The sequence below is a fragment of the Argopecten irradians genome, chromosome 7 (assembly GCF_041381155.1).
Source record: "Argopecten irradians isolate NY chromosome 7, Ai_NY, whole genome shotgun sequence".
In the NCBI taxonomy this organism is placed as follows: domain Eukaryota; kingdom Metazoa; phylum Mollusca; class Bivalvia; order Pectinida; family Pectinidae; genus Argopecten; species Argopecten irradians.
The window spans coordinates 37,820,549-37,837,007 of NC_091140.1; the positions used below are offsets into that span (position 1 = coordinate 37,820,549).

Below are 16,459 nucleotides of genomic sequence, written 5' to 3' on the forward strand. Positions count from 1 at the left end.
TACATTTATATATTAACTGATATGGTGCAATTTTGTCGCAATATCTTTTGTAAACGAAGTATTTCTTTCCGACAATGGCAAAGCTTTGTTGACAAGATATAAAAGACTGAATCATTGCGAGTTAAAAATGGATGGAACCCATTAATTAGTTTCCTTGTCATAGAGCAGAAATCTCGTCATTCTTTTTGCGTCATATTTTGTTAAAGTGAATTGTATAAACGTGGTTGAAGCTGTATGCAATGTGTTGTGTGTATGAACCGATTGCCGTATTTTTTTGTAGGCTACGGTATGTTCATTCTCGATTCTCCAGGGGTTTCGATCACTAAGATCGTAAGTGATCTGAACCCCTGGAGTATCGAGGATGCGGTGTGTTTGTACCATGTCTCTTTGTAATAGTGGGGACATTTGCCTCATAATTTTCATAATGATCTTCCACTATACAAGAAGACACTACATGAATATACCGCAGTCTCCCAAAACACGCACCTCGCACAACATACACGCAACACACCGCATACATGGGAGGCCGTCTTTACATGACCATAGCTGTTAATAGGACGTTAATTAATCAAACAAACAAACTAACTAACAAAAAAACATGCTGAAGTATGCCGTATAAGCACGTCTCGTCCATTGGACATAAAAGACATGAACTCAAGACCAGCATTTCCCAAAACCGAAGGCGATATAATACAACATAGTATGTCACCTCATGGTTGGAAAGACGATCCTAGAGCTATTAAGTAACTTGGTGCAAACATTATATGATGAGGGATATAACTTGATTTTTTGGTTATTCTTTTTTGGACAAATAGCAACAATAAGGAACCAATGAAGGAAAAACATTTTCTATGCTGTTGAAGGTGCTTGATATATTGTGTATCAAAATTATGTTCAATCCTTTGGATTAATCAAATGTTTTGCTTTCTTTATTCCAGTTTTGATATAACTCAGTAGAAAACTAACAAATATCAATCATACAGTGACGATTTTATTTGTATCTATTGTCTTCATTGCTCCATCAGACCTGCATCTTCACACACTGAACAAGTGGATCTCCTTTCAGGCCTGCTATGATATTCTTCGCTGTAAGAACTGCCATGTTGTTTCTGGTGGCGGTTGTCGAACTTCCAATATGCGGCAATATAACACAGTTGTCCAGCTTGACCAGTGGATGGTCCTTGGAAATTGGTTCTGGGGTTGTTGCGTCCAGTCCGGCGCCAAAGATCTGACCAGTTGTCAAGGCTTCGTATAAATCTTCTTGATTGACCAAAACCCCGCGGGTCACATTCACGAAAACGGCTGAATTCTTCATCTTCTTAAATGCCGCCTTGTCGAACAAGCCCCAGTTGTCCGGATTGCTTGAGCAGCAAGCTACGACAAAGTCTGAATCAGTTAAAAGCTTGTCAAATGAAACAAACTCGGCAGAGGCCTCGCTAGCCCATGGAACCTCTGCAACGTCATAGTAGAGAAACCTGGCGACGTCAAACCCCTTTAGACGTTTAGCAACTGCCAGACCGATTCTTCCTAGGCCAACTATCCCAACAGTTGAGCCCTTTGTCTCCGGTCCACACAGGTAGAGGCCACTCTCCCATTTTCCATCAGCGGTGCCATTTGTAATGGCTGACATACCTTGAAACACAAAGGCAGCATTGACCATGGTGAGACATTTTGAAACGAAAAAATATCCATTAATTAAAACATGAAAAAAACATTATTAGGAAATTTGAATATATAGAATATAAGGAAAATTAAAAGACATATTTTTGCACATAGTTGGGAATTAAAGCATTTGTCTCATAACTCATGAACTCCAGCAAAGCTTTCTCATTTACACTTACTAACTATTATTAAACCGAAGACTTTGATTTTTTTTTGAATTTCAGAACTCTCCAGTTCAATGCGGGAAACTTGACATGTATTATTAAGCTACTTTCTGTTTATCTTCCTAATGTTTTCCTCTTGTCCTTTTTATCATAGCAAAGCAGCTATGTTTCCTTCTATATGGCGTTCGCTAGTTACTTTGTAAGTAGAGCGATTGGTTCACCCATTGTCCAAGGCCAGTGGTTGCTATCACACGATATATACTCCAGTCTCCCAAAGACTACGCAAATTACCATTCAACACACGCAGGACCTCAATTTACCCACTTAATTAATTACTTCCCATGTATATGGATTTATATCAGCGCTGTCCAATCAAAAGCGGCGTTACAAACTAGCTAGGGCACCATTTGGTACATAAGTAGTTGGTAACACTTTGGAAATGCTTGAAACAAACATAACTTTATATTTCGTTTGAAAAAGATGACGTCGTTGACTTCATTAGGCCTAATTACCTTCTCTAAGTCGCCGTGACGTTGCAAGGAGAAGGGCTACGGCTAACTCTGCCACTGAGTCAGACAGCACATTGGGGGTGTGGCCAACCTGGACGTTACGTTTGTGGCATGCTTCCACGTCAATTAAGTCGTATCCAACAGCAAATGTAGCAACGATCTTGAGATTTGGACCTAGCGGTAAAGTGAGTAAGAGTTGTATATTAAGTAAAAAAACATTTGGATCACGTACAGTCATGTTATGTTGAGATAACTTAAAGAGGTATTGCTTTGGTTGAAGCCTTTTAACAGATGTCAAAAAGAAACTTCATTGGGAAATCTACTATTTTTTTTCGAACATGTAAAATTGAAAAGTATAATCTAGACTTAAATATTTTTTTATAGGTACAACTATTCAGCTTAATCGAATGTTCTATTTTTATGTAAAGAAAATATTACATTTGCATTTTTGACCAATCAAATTATCTTTCGCGAATAAACTTAATTTTGCGAACTAAACCGTTTGGACTTATTTGCGAATACATATTTTCGCGAATCTTTATCTCAAAATGGCATAAGTGGTATATTTTACACTTTATACTTAATATCTATGGATATCAGTTTTCGGGACCAGCATTTTCTGTTCTATTTTAACATTACAGTTTGAAATATTTGAATTATATGTACTTATGTGTTATGTCTATTCTGATGTGCAATATTATAAATAAACTTATTGTAGCGGTACTTTTAATTTACCACTTTTTGTACTGGCGTTGAACGCTAATTCACGCACAGGTCTAGACCTAATGTTCGTAAAGGAGTACTATTTCCAGTCCCAAATTCGCGCTTATATTAATTTTCTACACAAATTTAGTGTACAAACAAACATATTCATGTGCTTTTTGAACCAGGGTTCAAGCAGCGAAGAAAAGACAATTAAATTGTTCTGAATGATTTTTCCTCTGGTTGAACCCTGCAATAAAAAAACAATATGCCTTTTAAATTTAAAGATGCTCCACCGCTGACAAATGGTATTTTTTCATTATAAAAACAGGAGTAGACGATTTAGTATTTTTCTCCAGTTACAAAAGTTACTTACTTTACACCATTCCCACCATTGAAAAGTTTGAGCTTATAATTTTACTACAAATTAAAAATATGAAAAATAATTAATTGCATCCCGAAAAAATTCCGTGACACTATATCCTATATGGAATAAAGTACTGATTGCGCATGCACCAAAGCCGAAATAAATTATTTTATATTATTTTTGTGTTAATTAGGCATATATATGCACGATTATATACCAATTATTGTTCAAATGATTAACATCATTTATGCTCTGTCGGCGGTGGAGCATCTTTAAACATGAAAGTATGAAAGTGAATATGTCGAATGGTTTCCCTCCTGTGTGGTTAATGTATCATTTCCGTATGATAAGAGATTTTTTTTTTTCAAAAAAAAAAAAAGAAAAAGGAAAAAAAATCGTGCTAATAAATCATTTCAAAATATTTTTTTGTTCATTTTTGCTAAAATTTCACTGCACTAAAATTAATGCGTTTGCAGTATCGTGATAGGTTATACGATTTCGCTACACCTAACGATTGGAAATCCCAGAGAAAGAGGACAATGCACAGCCATTCAACCAGAACATGGAACGCTCAGTAGTAGCCAGTATACATATTTGAATCACCAGATACATATGTACAGGTATACGATTTCAAGGTACTCGTGTTACATATGAAGGTCACTAAGGCATAAGATAAAACAGCTTACCTGCCGCGTCTAGTACCCGGGCATCTATTGTGTTGATGTAATGACAGAGAATCCCGTCAACACCTGCCACATTCTCCACCAACTCTTCATGGCTGATGATGCGATCATGTGGCCATACGGTGACGTCACATTCTGCATAAAGCATTTCCATGCCAGGCGAGGGAATACCCCGGGTAGCGAATATCTTCGGGCGTCCAGACATTCTTGTTTAACCTGCTCTGTATCTCGACTAAGTTACCTTGCGACACAGGAAGAACTAGTTAATGATAACGTAAATATTCTATGTCACAACTGGTTTTAATGTTAGAGGCCAAACGCAGGGGATGTGGTTTTACTCCTCTGCCTTTCCGTATCCCTATCTTTAAAAACTCCCTTTACTTTTTGTATGGTTATAGTTCAAATTTCAAGCCGTAAAATACTTTTAACAATTTTTATCATATTCGGTTTGACTAAAATAAAGCATTTTCATAACTTCGTTTGAGTGGCCAGACTGTCTAAATTAACATTGACATTTATGATATGCGTTTGCATAGCTGTAGAGTTAATACTCCGAATCAACTTAAGTAACTGTGCTGAACACGACACTATTAAAAGTCGTGCTTAAACTTTAAACAACTTTATCGAATCTGATGAATAATGAAAATATTATGAATGCCTTGCCCAAAATAAACATGACTAGGCTAGTACTATCGCAGTTATCATAAGGATAAGGTTAGGTACCAAATGCAAGCCCCTCTATATAACACAATTAAACATTCATATTGATGATACACTATACTTGTCATGTATGACAAGGTAACATGAAAATAATTTAAAGATAACATTATCACCCGGAATTTTCTTCACAAGATTTAGTCTATACGTATCTAGCTTAGTTTAAACATATTTTATTGACATAAAATGACAAAAGGATAAGTCATTAAGTTTTTCCAACTTATAAGTGACTTCTCCTGAAATACAGAAAATATAAACATACATAAATGAATAGTCACGTGATTACATGGAACAAAATAGTATGAATTCACATAAAACACCAAGAACATTAAACTAGTAAGAGAGAGGGAGAAAGATAGAGATTAATCCCATTCATTGGGTTAAGAAATTGAATTGTGCTATTAGTGGTCGTGTGATACTATTATAATATATAAAACAAGCGATGAAAAATGAAAAAAAATCTTGACAACTTGTAATGATATAGGAAATAAGTAAGAGAGCGAAAGAGAGAGGGGGGAGAGAGAGAGTGTGACAGAGAGATAGATAGAAAGAGAGAAAAAGAGAGAGAGAGAGTCGATCAATCGAATCTACCCGTTCTTACCAGGAATTGCTGTACAGCTTTTGCAATTTTCATGTTATTAATGATTGAAATGTTAAGATCACCTTTGCATAGAATATCAATGTTAATGGCGCCTTCGTACCACGATAAATCAGTGTTGAGAATTGCTCGATGATTGGCATACAGAGGGCAAACAATAAAGAAGTGATAGCTATCCTCACAGGGATGTCCACACTGACAATATGCAGAATCGGTAAGATTTGCTCTAAAAAGGTCATAATTTAGGGAACTTGCTCGGTTTCTTAGACGACAATGGAGGATATTAAGTTTTCTTGGTCCATATGTTGCAAAAGGAAAATTAAAGTTTGTATTTGTTTTCAGGGATTTCATTATATTGAGTTTAAAAGAATTTATGGAAGGAGAATTTCTAATGTTATGGTCTAAAACATTCCAAAGATGTATAGTAGAGGGAAAAAATGAACTTAGAGATAATTGTAAACGATAGTAGTGTTCTCTTATTTGATATGCAGTTCGTAAGTTATAAGGGGTTAAATTACCAACATCATCAGCCAATATATCTATGAGGAAACTTGGTGCCATACCATGGACTATTGAATATAACATCGAAAGTTTACGAGCTTCTCGTCTCTTAGAAAGTGGCAGCCAACCGGTTTCGCGGTATAAAAACTCAGTTTTAGTAAAAACTGGAAGCCCTGTAACAATCCTTGCCGCTTCTAACTGAATATTTTAAAGTTTTAAAGAATTATTTACTCCGCAGTTGTCCCATACTTCACACGCATACTCAAGCAAAGGTCGTATATAAGTGAAATACAGTTTAGTTTAAGTTTGCGTAGAGTTGCTATGTATTTAGTTACTTTACTTGTGATATATTCTATATGGATACTCCACTTACAGTCGTTAGTTATAATAACACCGAGGTGTTTGTGATTATTAGTAAAATGAATGGGAGTGTCATCGAAAGTAAGGGACGGGTTGTACGGTAACTGACGATTAGATATGACTAGAGTCTCTGTTTTAATGGGATTGAATTTCATCAACCAATCTTTCGACCAAATTTCTAGTTTCCTTAAGTCCGATTGTGCTTCGTTCTCGATTAGAAATAAGTTCGAGAATGAGTAAGAGAGTGAGGTATCGTCTGCAAAAGCCTAGTTAGAGAAGCAAGATTACAAGAGATATCATTTATGTATATCAGGAAAAACAAGGGTCCGAGTACAGAACCTTGAGGAACACCAACAAGTATTGTTTTAAAAGAAGATAATGATTGTTTTACAAAAACCGCTTGTTTTCTGTTAAACAAGTAGTTACTTATCCATCGAAGAAGTTGACCTGATATACCGTAATTGTTCAGCTTATGTATGAGACCCTTATGCCATACCCTGTCGAAAGCCTTCGAAAAATCACAAAATATTAAAATGGAATGTTCATACTTTTCTAAGGAGGTAATTATTGAGTGGTAGATTTCAATAAGCTGATGTGAGGTAGAATGCATGGATAAAAATCCTGTCTGGTATTTATAGATTAAGTCATTATCAATCATGAAATTATAGATGTATTTATATACATGTACTACACGCTCAAATAATTTACCTATACAGCTTAGAAGAGATATTGGTCTGTAATTAGACACAATGCTGGGGTCATTAGATTTAAAAATAGGCATAACATGAGCAATTTTCTATGCGTCAGGATATACACCAGACGAAAGGGAATAATTAAATATAATAGACAGAGGCACACAAACTTCATTTGAGACCAACTTCAACATTTTATGACTTATACCGTCAGGGCCTGACGCTTTTTTAACATTTAATATATCTAAGATGTCTAAGATTTCACTGGGAGCAATATTTATTTCGGATAAAACAGAGCCAGTACGACTATCAAATAATGGTAAATCTTTATCTAATTCATTTGCCGGTAAGTTGGAAACAGAGCTAAAATAATTATTCAAAAGTTCACATTTACTGTCGTTATCATATATCATTTCGTTAGTGGTACAGTCCAATAACGGGGATATCTCTGTGTTCTTCTGTCCTTTAAGTATATTTCTAAGAAGTTTCCAATATATCTTGGGATTGTTATTGTTATTATCTATCACTGTATCAATATTATCGTAGAAAATTTCTTTTGCCCTTTTTATCATGTTATTCACTTTATTTCTCATATGCTTATAATTACTCCTATTTCGATCTGTCCTATGGTTAAAAAATTTTTTTAAGTCTATCTCTTTTTCTCATATAGAATCTGAGGAGTGGGCTATTCATCCACGGTTTGTCTGTATCTCTGACCAGAATTTCTCTACAAGGAATACATTTACTTATAGCATCAAGAAATGTTTCAGTAAAAAAACTACACATTTGATTAACATTTGGCATATTGTTCAAAATATCAAACCACGGGATACTGCTTAACGTGGTCTTTAGTTCCTCAACATTAGCATGCTCGTACTGCCACACCTTTCTTTTATAAAAGTGGTTTACTTTTACTGGAATTTTAATTATTACAAATGCTGCATCATGGTCACTAATTGCTCGCTCAATATTTACAACATCAGAAAAAATGACATCAACCAAATCACTAACTATAACAGGGTCAAGAAGTGTGGAAGAAGTAGCAGACTACCTGGTAGACTCGGTAATTACATTTAATAAATTATAATTTGTCAAAATATAACCTAAATCACCTCTGACATTTACAGAAAAATCAACATTTAAATCGCCTGTGATAATTACATATGAAGTTTCTTCAAATGCAGCATCAATCGAATATCGCAGATGCTGCCACAGGTCAGTACTATTATTACTAGGGGGTCTGTATAAGTTGCAAATTAGATAGAGAATATTTTTGCATCAGATTATCGGATTCAAGTTCGAGTCTTCGCTTGGCGAAAAGGGATTCTGAGATATACATAGCGACACCGCCACCAAACATATTTCTATCCTTTCGAAAAGGCTCAGAGAAACCATCTATTCGGATGTCAGAGTTTGGAATAGAGTCATCAAGATGTGTTTCCGTAACACATAAAATATCAATATCGTCTACCAATGAATTCAAATAATTCACTTTATTCCGCAGACTGCGGATATTCAAATTTAGGATACTCAGAGCACTAACAGATAAACTGCTATCAGAGTCAGGACCTGGATTTGGATGAATATCCCCAGCTATTAGAAAAATAATTTCTAACGAATTATATGGATTAAGAATGAAGTGGGACAACTGCAGAAGCAAAACATATGTTAAATGGACACAAATGAGTTTGAAAAGAAACATTTTGAAAATATTCGGAAGATTTTTCTTAAAAACAAAGGCAGCACTCCATGCACATACATCGTTACCTGTCATGGGGGTTGAAAAATAAAGACGGTTAATGTGAATAGGAGGTCTACCAGCGGTAATATGATTGCGCATCCTGTAAGGTGGGTTGAATCTTAAAGACAGAAGAGAAAAGGAAGTAAAGTGAAACGAAAGGGAAACATTTGAAAAACAAGGCAGAGTACATAACACGGACAGGTTACAAGAAGTAGAAGAAATGGAACTCTTGAGTGGTGAAACATAGATAATCTCTGATTGGATAGAAGCAAGGTGTGGTGGGTAAATATATAAATTATACGTATCTAGCCTTATGCATCCTCAATATTCCAGGGTTTCCGATCACATACGATCTCTACACCCCTGGACTATCTCATAGTAAAATTGAAGACAGCTCAGGGAAACAAATCTGAAACAATCACAGGCCTGCAAAAATTTCTTTGAAGACTACAGAGAGAGTGACGCCCTACTTCAAAGCCGCAGTCAACCACAGTATACCGTTATACGGCTCTTTTGATACGCATCAAAGGACTAAATTACCTGTTCTGTTCTGTTGCCCCAGTTTTACTATGAGATAGTCCAGGGGTGTAGATATCGTTAGTGACCGGAACCCCTGGAGTATCGAGGATGAGCCTTATGATGAACATCCAAGAAACTTTGACACTATAGGTAATTTAAAAAAAGAAATCGAATTTAAGAAATGTTGCACCTCTACATTGTTACATTAACCTTTTCTTAATAAAATATCTCTTTGCAGCATATTCCTTCGTGTGGGGTTTGCTATTCAGCTTTTAATTTTCTTATTTCTCGCATCATTTAATGTTCACTTGGGGATTTCATGACAATGGACATTGTGCCGACTAAAAGGTAACAATATTTCTGTAGCTCTTGAAGCTCCTTCTGGAAATGGTAAAACCTGATTGTAGGGGACTGCGAGTTGAGATCCATCCAGTAGCGGTTCGGCCATTACCGTTTCACCTAGCTGCAATATTGTAGCTCAAAAGACTTTAAGACAGAAAATGGTGTCGTCTAAAAGGTATAGTAGGCCGGGTACGTATATTCGTTCTACGTTTCACCCACTGCATAATTAGGGTGTTGACTTAATTTGTGGTTGGTGACGAAACACCCGAAGAATGAAAGTATTCAACACATGACTAGAAAAATCGATTGGCAGATCAAAACAGACGCAGAACTTGAGTACAGAAAGCAATAGGTCGACTGTAAGTTTTCACCTTTTTAAAACCATACTCATTGTGCGATTTCTAAACGTATTAATAACATTCACTAACCTATATATATCTACTTTTACCTTTTTTAATTTAACATATATGTCTGAGATAAATATCAAATTTGCTTCGTGTATCGCATAGTTGTAGTGATGAAGAGAATGTTGTTTTCTTTTTTACTTCTTTTGTATGCACAGTTGATGTTGAAAATTATCATATAATAATACAATTAGGTAGAACGAATATACGTACCAGGCCTGCTATACCTTTCGGCCGGGTACGCATTAGTCCGTGTGTGTCGTAGTGGAGCACTGCCTCCGAAAATCACTCGGGCACAGTTTTCTATACTTTTTTGTAAGTTTCCAATTATTTTACGCGTATACTTGCATTTACATATTATTTTTGTCCATAACAAACATAACTACCATTCATAATATCTACCGTACCGCTCACACGGCGTCATGTTCACAATTTCTGGACTAGCCGTAAAAATCCCCTTCAGAAAGACCTTCATATGTATTACGTAAAAAAAATAATGCCTCGGTGGGAATTTGATAATCTATGTGGTTCAGTTTTATTGCCTAGTAAGTAAGCGATATCGAACAAGTAAGATGAAATGCAAATAAACGTTTTATAACGGTTTGCTTTATCATTCCTTTGCTCCATTAGCAGTAATAGGCACCAATTGTAGCTCTAAAGACGACACCATTTTCTGTCTAAAAGTCTTTTGAGCTACAATATTGCAGCTAACAATTCGGGTGCTACAATTTCCTGTTAAAATGCTTTACCTAAAACCATGCCCATTATTATTTTAAAGTCAAAGAAAGACACATGTCTGTTTCAACATATTTATTTTGTACCGTACACCTCCCGCGCATGAATGTAGAGTACATGCAATCTTTTTGGCATTTTGAACTTTTCCTTCCTGTCACTGAATATGACTTTTTAAATATTTGAAAATATTTCTGCACACTCCAATTTCCCTATAAAATTTATATTACTAACAAACTACACTTAACTCAGTCTCTATTCTAATATACATATGTATTTATTCAAATAATTATTTAAATACTTACAATATTCAGCATACATGATACAGTTTTAAACAACACATATGCTAATTAAGCAGATTACCATGCAAACATAATTTGATCAATTAAATCGCGATGCATGCATGCATACTTGAGTCCATTTACATAACAGTAGCATGCGTCATTCTTTTCTTGTAAAAATCGTCACAAAATCTTTAAAATCCAGTATATTGTTCAGTCAACCAAGAAACCATTTTACATAATGAGAATTGTAACTATATGTATTCATAACCTTTAGTTGCGCATCGAACTTGTAAGATGTAATAGTACTTCATATATACAAACAATGTTCATATCCATTCACAAACGCGCCACAGTTTCTTCAAACAAGTTTCCTTCACTCAGCATAAAGAATGGTATAAAATGTATGTAATATTAAAATGTCTATACGTCTGATCCATCATCAGCTTATTTTGAATTCTGGGTCCACACAAAAGAACTTTATTCGTTTCCTTAATAATTCTATTGTCACTGGTACAGACTCAAACAGCTCACCATCTATGCTGTAGAACTTTGTTGGATCCTGGGAAGTAAAGAGTATTTTTTTAAACTAAAAAAGCTTCATAATTCCCATTCATTCCTAGTGATTGATTTATCGGCGAAAGTTTCTATACTTCCATTCTCCTTCCCTCTTTCACTAACATTAGATATGTAAGATATAACTTTTGTTTAAATATAAAATTGGAGCTTTGGCGGTCATTTTGAAAACCAATTGACTGTCAGTAGCCATTATCTTTTGCGATCCAGATTATCATATGTTATAAAGAAGTCATTGCAATCCAGATTATCATATGTTATAAAGAAGTCATTGCGATCCAGATTATCATATGCTATAAAGAAGTCATTGCGATCCAGATTATCATATGCTATAAAGAAGTCATTGCGATCCAGATTATCATATGTTATAAAGAAGTCATTGCGATCCAGATTATCATATGCTATAAAGAAGTCATTGCAATCCAGATTATCATATGCTATAAAGAAGTCATTGCGATCCAGATTATCATATGCTATAAAGAAGTCATTTAAAAGGTTTCATGCTTTCTTCAAAGCTTTTTATGCATAACCGATCCTCTGCATTTGAAGTCATATAAATCTCTTCCAAACTTGCTTTAGACAATCATCTGTTCCAAGCAACTACTTCAGTTTATGAAAACGGATTATTGTCCAGCGTTTTGACATATAATAACCCATTGTGTAACCCATCGATGATTTTGTTGACGGGTTTTAAACTGTATAATACAATATCTATTACCAAGTGTCAAAACAATAGGGGACAGAAAACTTAAAGGCCCTATACTTTTTTAAATCGAAATCGATATCAATTTTCTTGTGTTATCATTGTTTCTAAGAATCTTCATTTTTTGTTTCGGAAAGGTAGTGGGCCTTTAATAGTAATGCAAACATATTTATAAATAAAAGAAATAAGATAAAATTAGATCTTTTGATAGTACTTCAGGTGTTACCAACATGAAAAAGAACTGAAGGTTCAGTCTGAAGCTTACCTCAGGCTCTATACGGATTTTCTTAACGAGCATCATCTCGTTTGTTTTTGTACCCAGTCTCAGAGTAGGGTTGCTAACCCTTCGCCAGCTACAATAGACACACCAGTAGGAAGAAATATATAATAAATATAGCTAGGGTCAAAAAAATATCTGTTTAGGGTTACCCAACCGACCCTAATTTTTTACCTCCGACCCTAATTTTTTTCCCCACTTTTTTTAAGAATTTTTTTAAAAAGTCGGGATTTCGATCTCAGACTCTGGTTCCAAACATCAGTTTTAAGTGGAAGACATTTAAAAAAAAAAAAAAAGAAAAAAAAATTCTCCCGACCGACCGACCGACTGACCGTATTTTGTTTTGCCAATGTAACCCTAAACAGACATATTCTTATTTGGCCTAAGTTAGAATGAACACAGTTATTGAAACACATAATTGCAACATATTTATTATAATACATGAAATCATGTTTGTCTGACATATTCATTTCATATACTACTATATGATACTCAGATAAACCAATATATTTTCTTCTTAAGTTACATTTTTTCGCATAGCTTCCCGAGAACGATTGAACACAAATTCAAATTTTAGGCGAATAATTGTATAAGCATATACATGTATACAAAGTAGTTTAACAACATATATGCATTATTGTCAGTAAGCGCCTTTGGTCACAATATCTTGAAAATATTGCTTATGCAATTATAAAGTGGTTTGACAGTGCAACATTATATTGAATAGATTGATGGATGTTGAAGGTGTTTAAATCATGCTGGATATATTTAAGAAACAGTTTCCTATTGGTAGAGATCTAACAAAGAATCATTTTCTAACTGCTAGATGTAACACTTACATAGGTTCTGATGTTAATGTACAGCAAGTAATGTAAAAAAGCTTACCCCTCTTTAATGAATTCCCAGATAGAAGGATCTGCCGGTCCAATCCCTACCTCTAGTCCCTTCATAGTCTAAAGCAACAGAGGATAAAGCATGTGCATTTAATTAAAGTAACTAGCTAAGATCATGGTCATTCTGTTTGCTTAAGATATACCTTTTAGTTTATTTAGAATACATAATACCATTGTGAACCATGCACATTTAGAACCTTGTCCGTTGAACTGACCTGAGGTTGGTCCTGTAGGCTGGTAGACACTGTGGTCAGTTCAACTGTAGATAATTCCTTGGTCTCCAATACGTCATTTTCATCGTCTGTGTCCTCATCGACCACTTCAGCTATAGAGGAAGAAAAATTAAAGCCACACTATACGTAACTATCGACAAAAATTCAAGTTAAATTCGACTCCGATGTTGTTAGTATTTGTAGATGTAGTTGAAATTAAGATATATTAAAGAATATTTATAATGTTTTTTTTAATAACTTTGGTACAGCAGTTGTTGAAAGTCGATACATGTAAACATGCCTTCATTTTAAACTGGTCGCCATAGAAGTTACGATTATTGCCGAACGGAAGTCGGAAAGTTCATGACCCGTTTTCGGAAGAGTTCGCACGGACGTTACGTAGTTACGGTAGTCACATGACGTTCTCGGCAACGACGTTACCATGTCGGCTAACTTCGGCTTGTTTGACTAAGTGGGACCCACCTAGCGATGTTTAATATTTATTTGATTTTTATCAAAATATTCCAAATCATAATCGCTCATCTTGACTTCGATTTAGTCCTATCTCTGCATGACTTACAACAGGATTTTTTTTTCAACATTCTTCTAAATCATGAAAAAAATAAGAAAGATACGGATATTGGGCCTTTAAGGTCAGCAGGCATTAAATGAAAATGTGGTGTCCAGAGCCAAAATTCATATATCTTACCTATTCTTCATCTTTCCTCTCTAACTAGAGTTTTTCATATACATGTATTTCATTTAAAGATGCTCCATCTCCGACAGAGCATAAACGATAACCATCATTTGAACAATAACTGATGTATAATCCCGTTTATATGTGTCTGATTAACAAAAAATGCTTATAAAGTATTTGATTTTGCTTTTGGTGCATGTACTATCAGTACTTAATTCTATATAAGACATAGTGCCACAGATTTTTTTTTTTGGGATGCAATTAATTATTTTTGATATGTTATCTTGAACTAAAATTAGATGCTCAAACTTTTCAATGGTGGTAATAGTGTAAATTAAGTAACTTTTGTAACTAAAGAAGATTACTGATTCGTTTGCTCCTGTTTTTTAATACAGAAAATACCATTTGTCAGCTGTGGAGCATCTTTAAAGTATATTGAAGTCAGGCGTATCGTTTTCATCGTTCACCGATACAACTATGGTCATTTTAACCATTTTGTTACCGAGGCGGTAAAGTATTGTAATTGGAGAAAAAGACTGACCTGAAGTAAGCACATTGCAGCTGCCACAAACAGGCTTCCACTTTGTTACATATAGTATTAGATGGCTAATTATTGAATAGCAGTGATTTCAATTGTTACTGCATGGTGACTTATGAACCTATTTCAGAGCTGAATAAGGATGACCTTAACACATCTATTTACCTTTTGGCTTGATAACCTTGGGTTTGAACAACATTGACAGCCAACTGCCCTTTGGCTGTTGTTTTTGAGGTTCTATCGGTCGTTTGAGTTGTGTATTCTCCTCCGTAGCTAGAACGTATGACACTTTAGCTTTAAGGGATGGAGGCCAGTCTGAGAAGGCTGTCCGTAAGTAAGTCATTCGGTGCTTCAGAGGACCAAAGTACCAATATCTAGTTCAAATGGAAATGTAAAGAATACATCACATTACTATAACTGTCAATTGAAAGACAAATACCCATCCTTCTATATCTATTTAGTTCAAGGGGAAATGAAATGTACAGAAAGCATCATATTACGTGAAAATGTCACTCATGAGGGACAATTTGTGTCTTCTCTCCTCCTATACCTAGGGTACTTCTGAGAGAAGTAAGTGTAGATAGGTATTATATCTATTTCTAGTTTAGATATCAATGACCTGTACTAACTCAACTACTTGGATGTCTGATATCATCATAAAACAAGTTTTCTATCATTCATTTTTTGAATTAAAAATATAATGAACATATTTTGTATCATTTTTTAAATATCTGTCAAACGTGAAAACAAATCACTTTTTAAAATTTGAACCATGGCATATACTTTAAACATTAAATAAGCTGATGAAATATTATTTTCCAAGTTGCAATTTTTAGTGATAATTCTATTTTACCACAGAGAATATGGAAAGTTTCTGTATTAGCAGAGAGTATAAGGGATGCTTGTTTTTCCCCAAAAAATTATTTTCATTGTAACAATTTTGTATGGTAGAATTTCCTTCTCTTTGAAGCTGTTACATCTGTTGACTTTAGAAGAAAAATACATCACTTTCATATATTTTAATGCAACGTCTTTAAAAAACATAATAATCAACACCTGTTCACAACAGCAGATAACTTTCATATTAAAAAGATTCTACAGAACTGACAAACTTTGGACCTAGTAAAACTGCCTAACTGACAAAGGTTGATTGACTATGGGTACTTACTTTGATTTTCGGTTTTCTGCCTCCCAGAAAGCACCTGTCTCAAGTCCACATAATGCATACGCTGTTCGTCCATTATCCTCCTATTTGTAAAAATAAACATATTGAGTTTTCTTAAATTTGTTTTCTTTTTAAGCATGTAGAATAATTTCTATTTTACTGGAATCAAATATTTTTTCAGCTCTCATGGCTAAACATTGAGATTTCATACATGAACAAATAAACAAATAAGAAGTTTTTAATCACATGTAATTCACAAAATGTATGCCTTATCACGTAGAAAAGTGATTCATCAACATATAGTTAAGTTTATAGATAGATAAATTACTAATATGTTACTTATATAAAGAGAGAAAGGTCAAAGTCATTGAAGTTTTCTTTCGTGATTCTGCTTTCTCTTCGGTGACCTAAAAAATAAAAACAA

The 16,459-nt window shown here is 34.6% G+C and overlaps 2 protein-coding genes across 2 annotated transcripts; both read right to left on the reverse strand.

Annotated features, from left to right (window-relative positions):
- Nucleotides 1-978: 978 nt before the first annotated feature.
- LOC138328335 (glyoxylate reductase/hydroxypyruvate reductase-like) lies at nt 979-4,351 on the reverse strand. The gene is made up of 3 exons (XM_069275102.1): nt 4,091-4,351; nt 2,339-2,509; nt 979-1,632 (listed from the first exon to the last, which is right to left on the reverse strand). The coding sequence occupies exons 1-3, from the start codon at nt 4,290-4,292 to the stop codon at nt 1,022-1,024; spliced, it is 984 nt and encodes a 327-aa protein (XP_069131203.1). The 5' UTR covers nt 4,293-4,351; the 3' UTR covers nt 979-1,021.
- A 6,596-nt stretch (nt 4,352-10,947) lies between these two features.
- LOC138328336 (acylglycerol kinase, mitochondrial-like) lies at nt 10,948-16,114 on the reverse strand. The gene is made up of 6 exons (XM_069275103.1): nt 16,039-16,114; nt 15,036-15,244; nt 13,639-13,748; nt 13,416-13,483; nt 12,519-12,606; nt 10,948-11,536 (listed from the first exon to the last, which is right to left on the reverse strand). The coding sequence occupies exons 2-6, from the start codon at nt 15,211-15,213 to the stop codon at nt 11,417-11,419; spliced, it is 564 nt and encodes a 187-aa protein (XP_069131204.1). The 5' UTR covers nt 15,214-15,244; nt 16,039-16,114; the 3' UTR covers nt 10,948-11,416.
- Nucleotides 16,115-16,459: the final 345 nt, after the last annotated feature.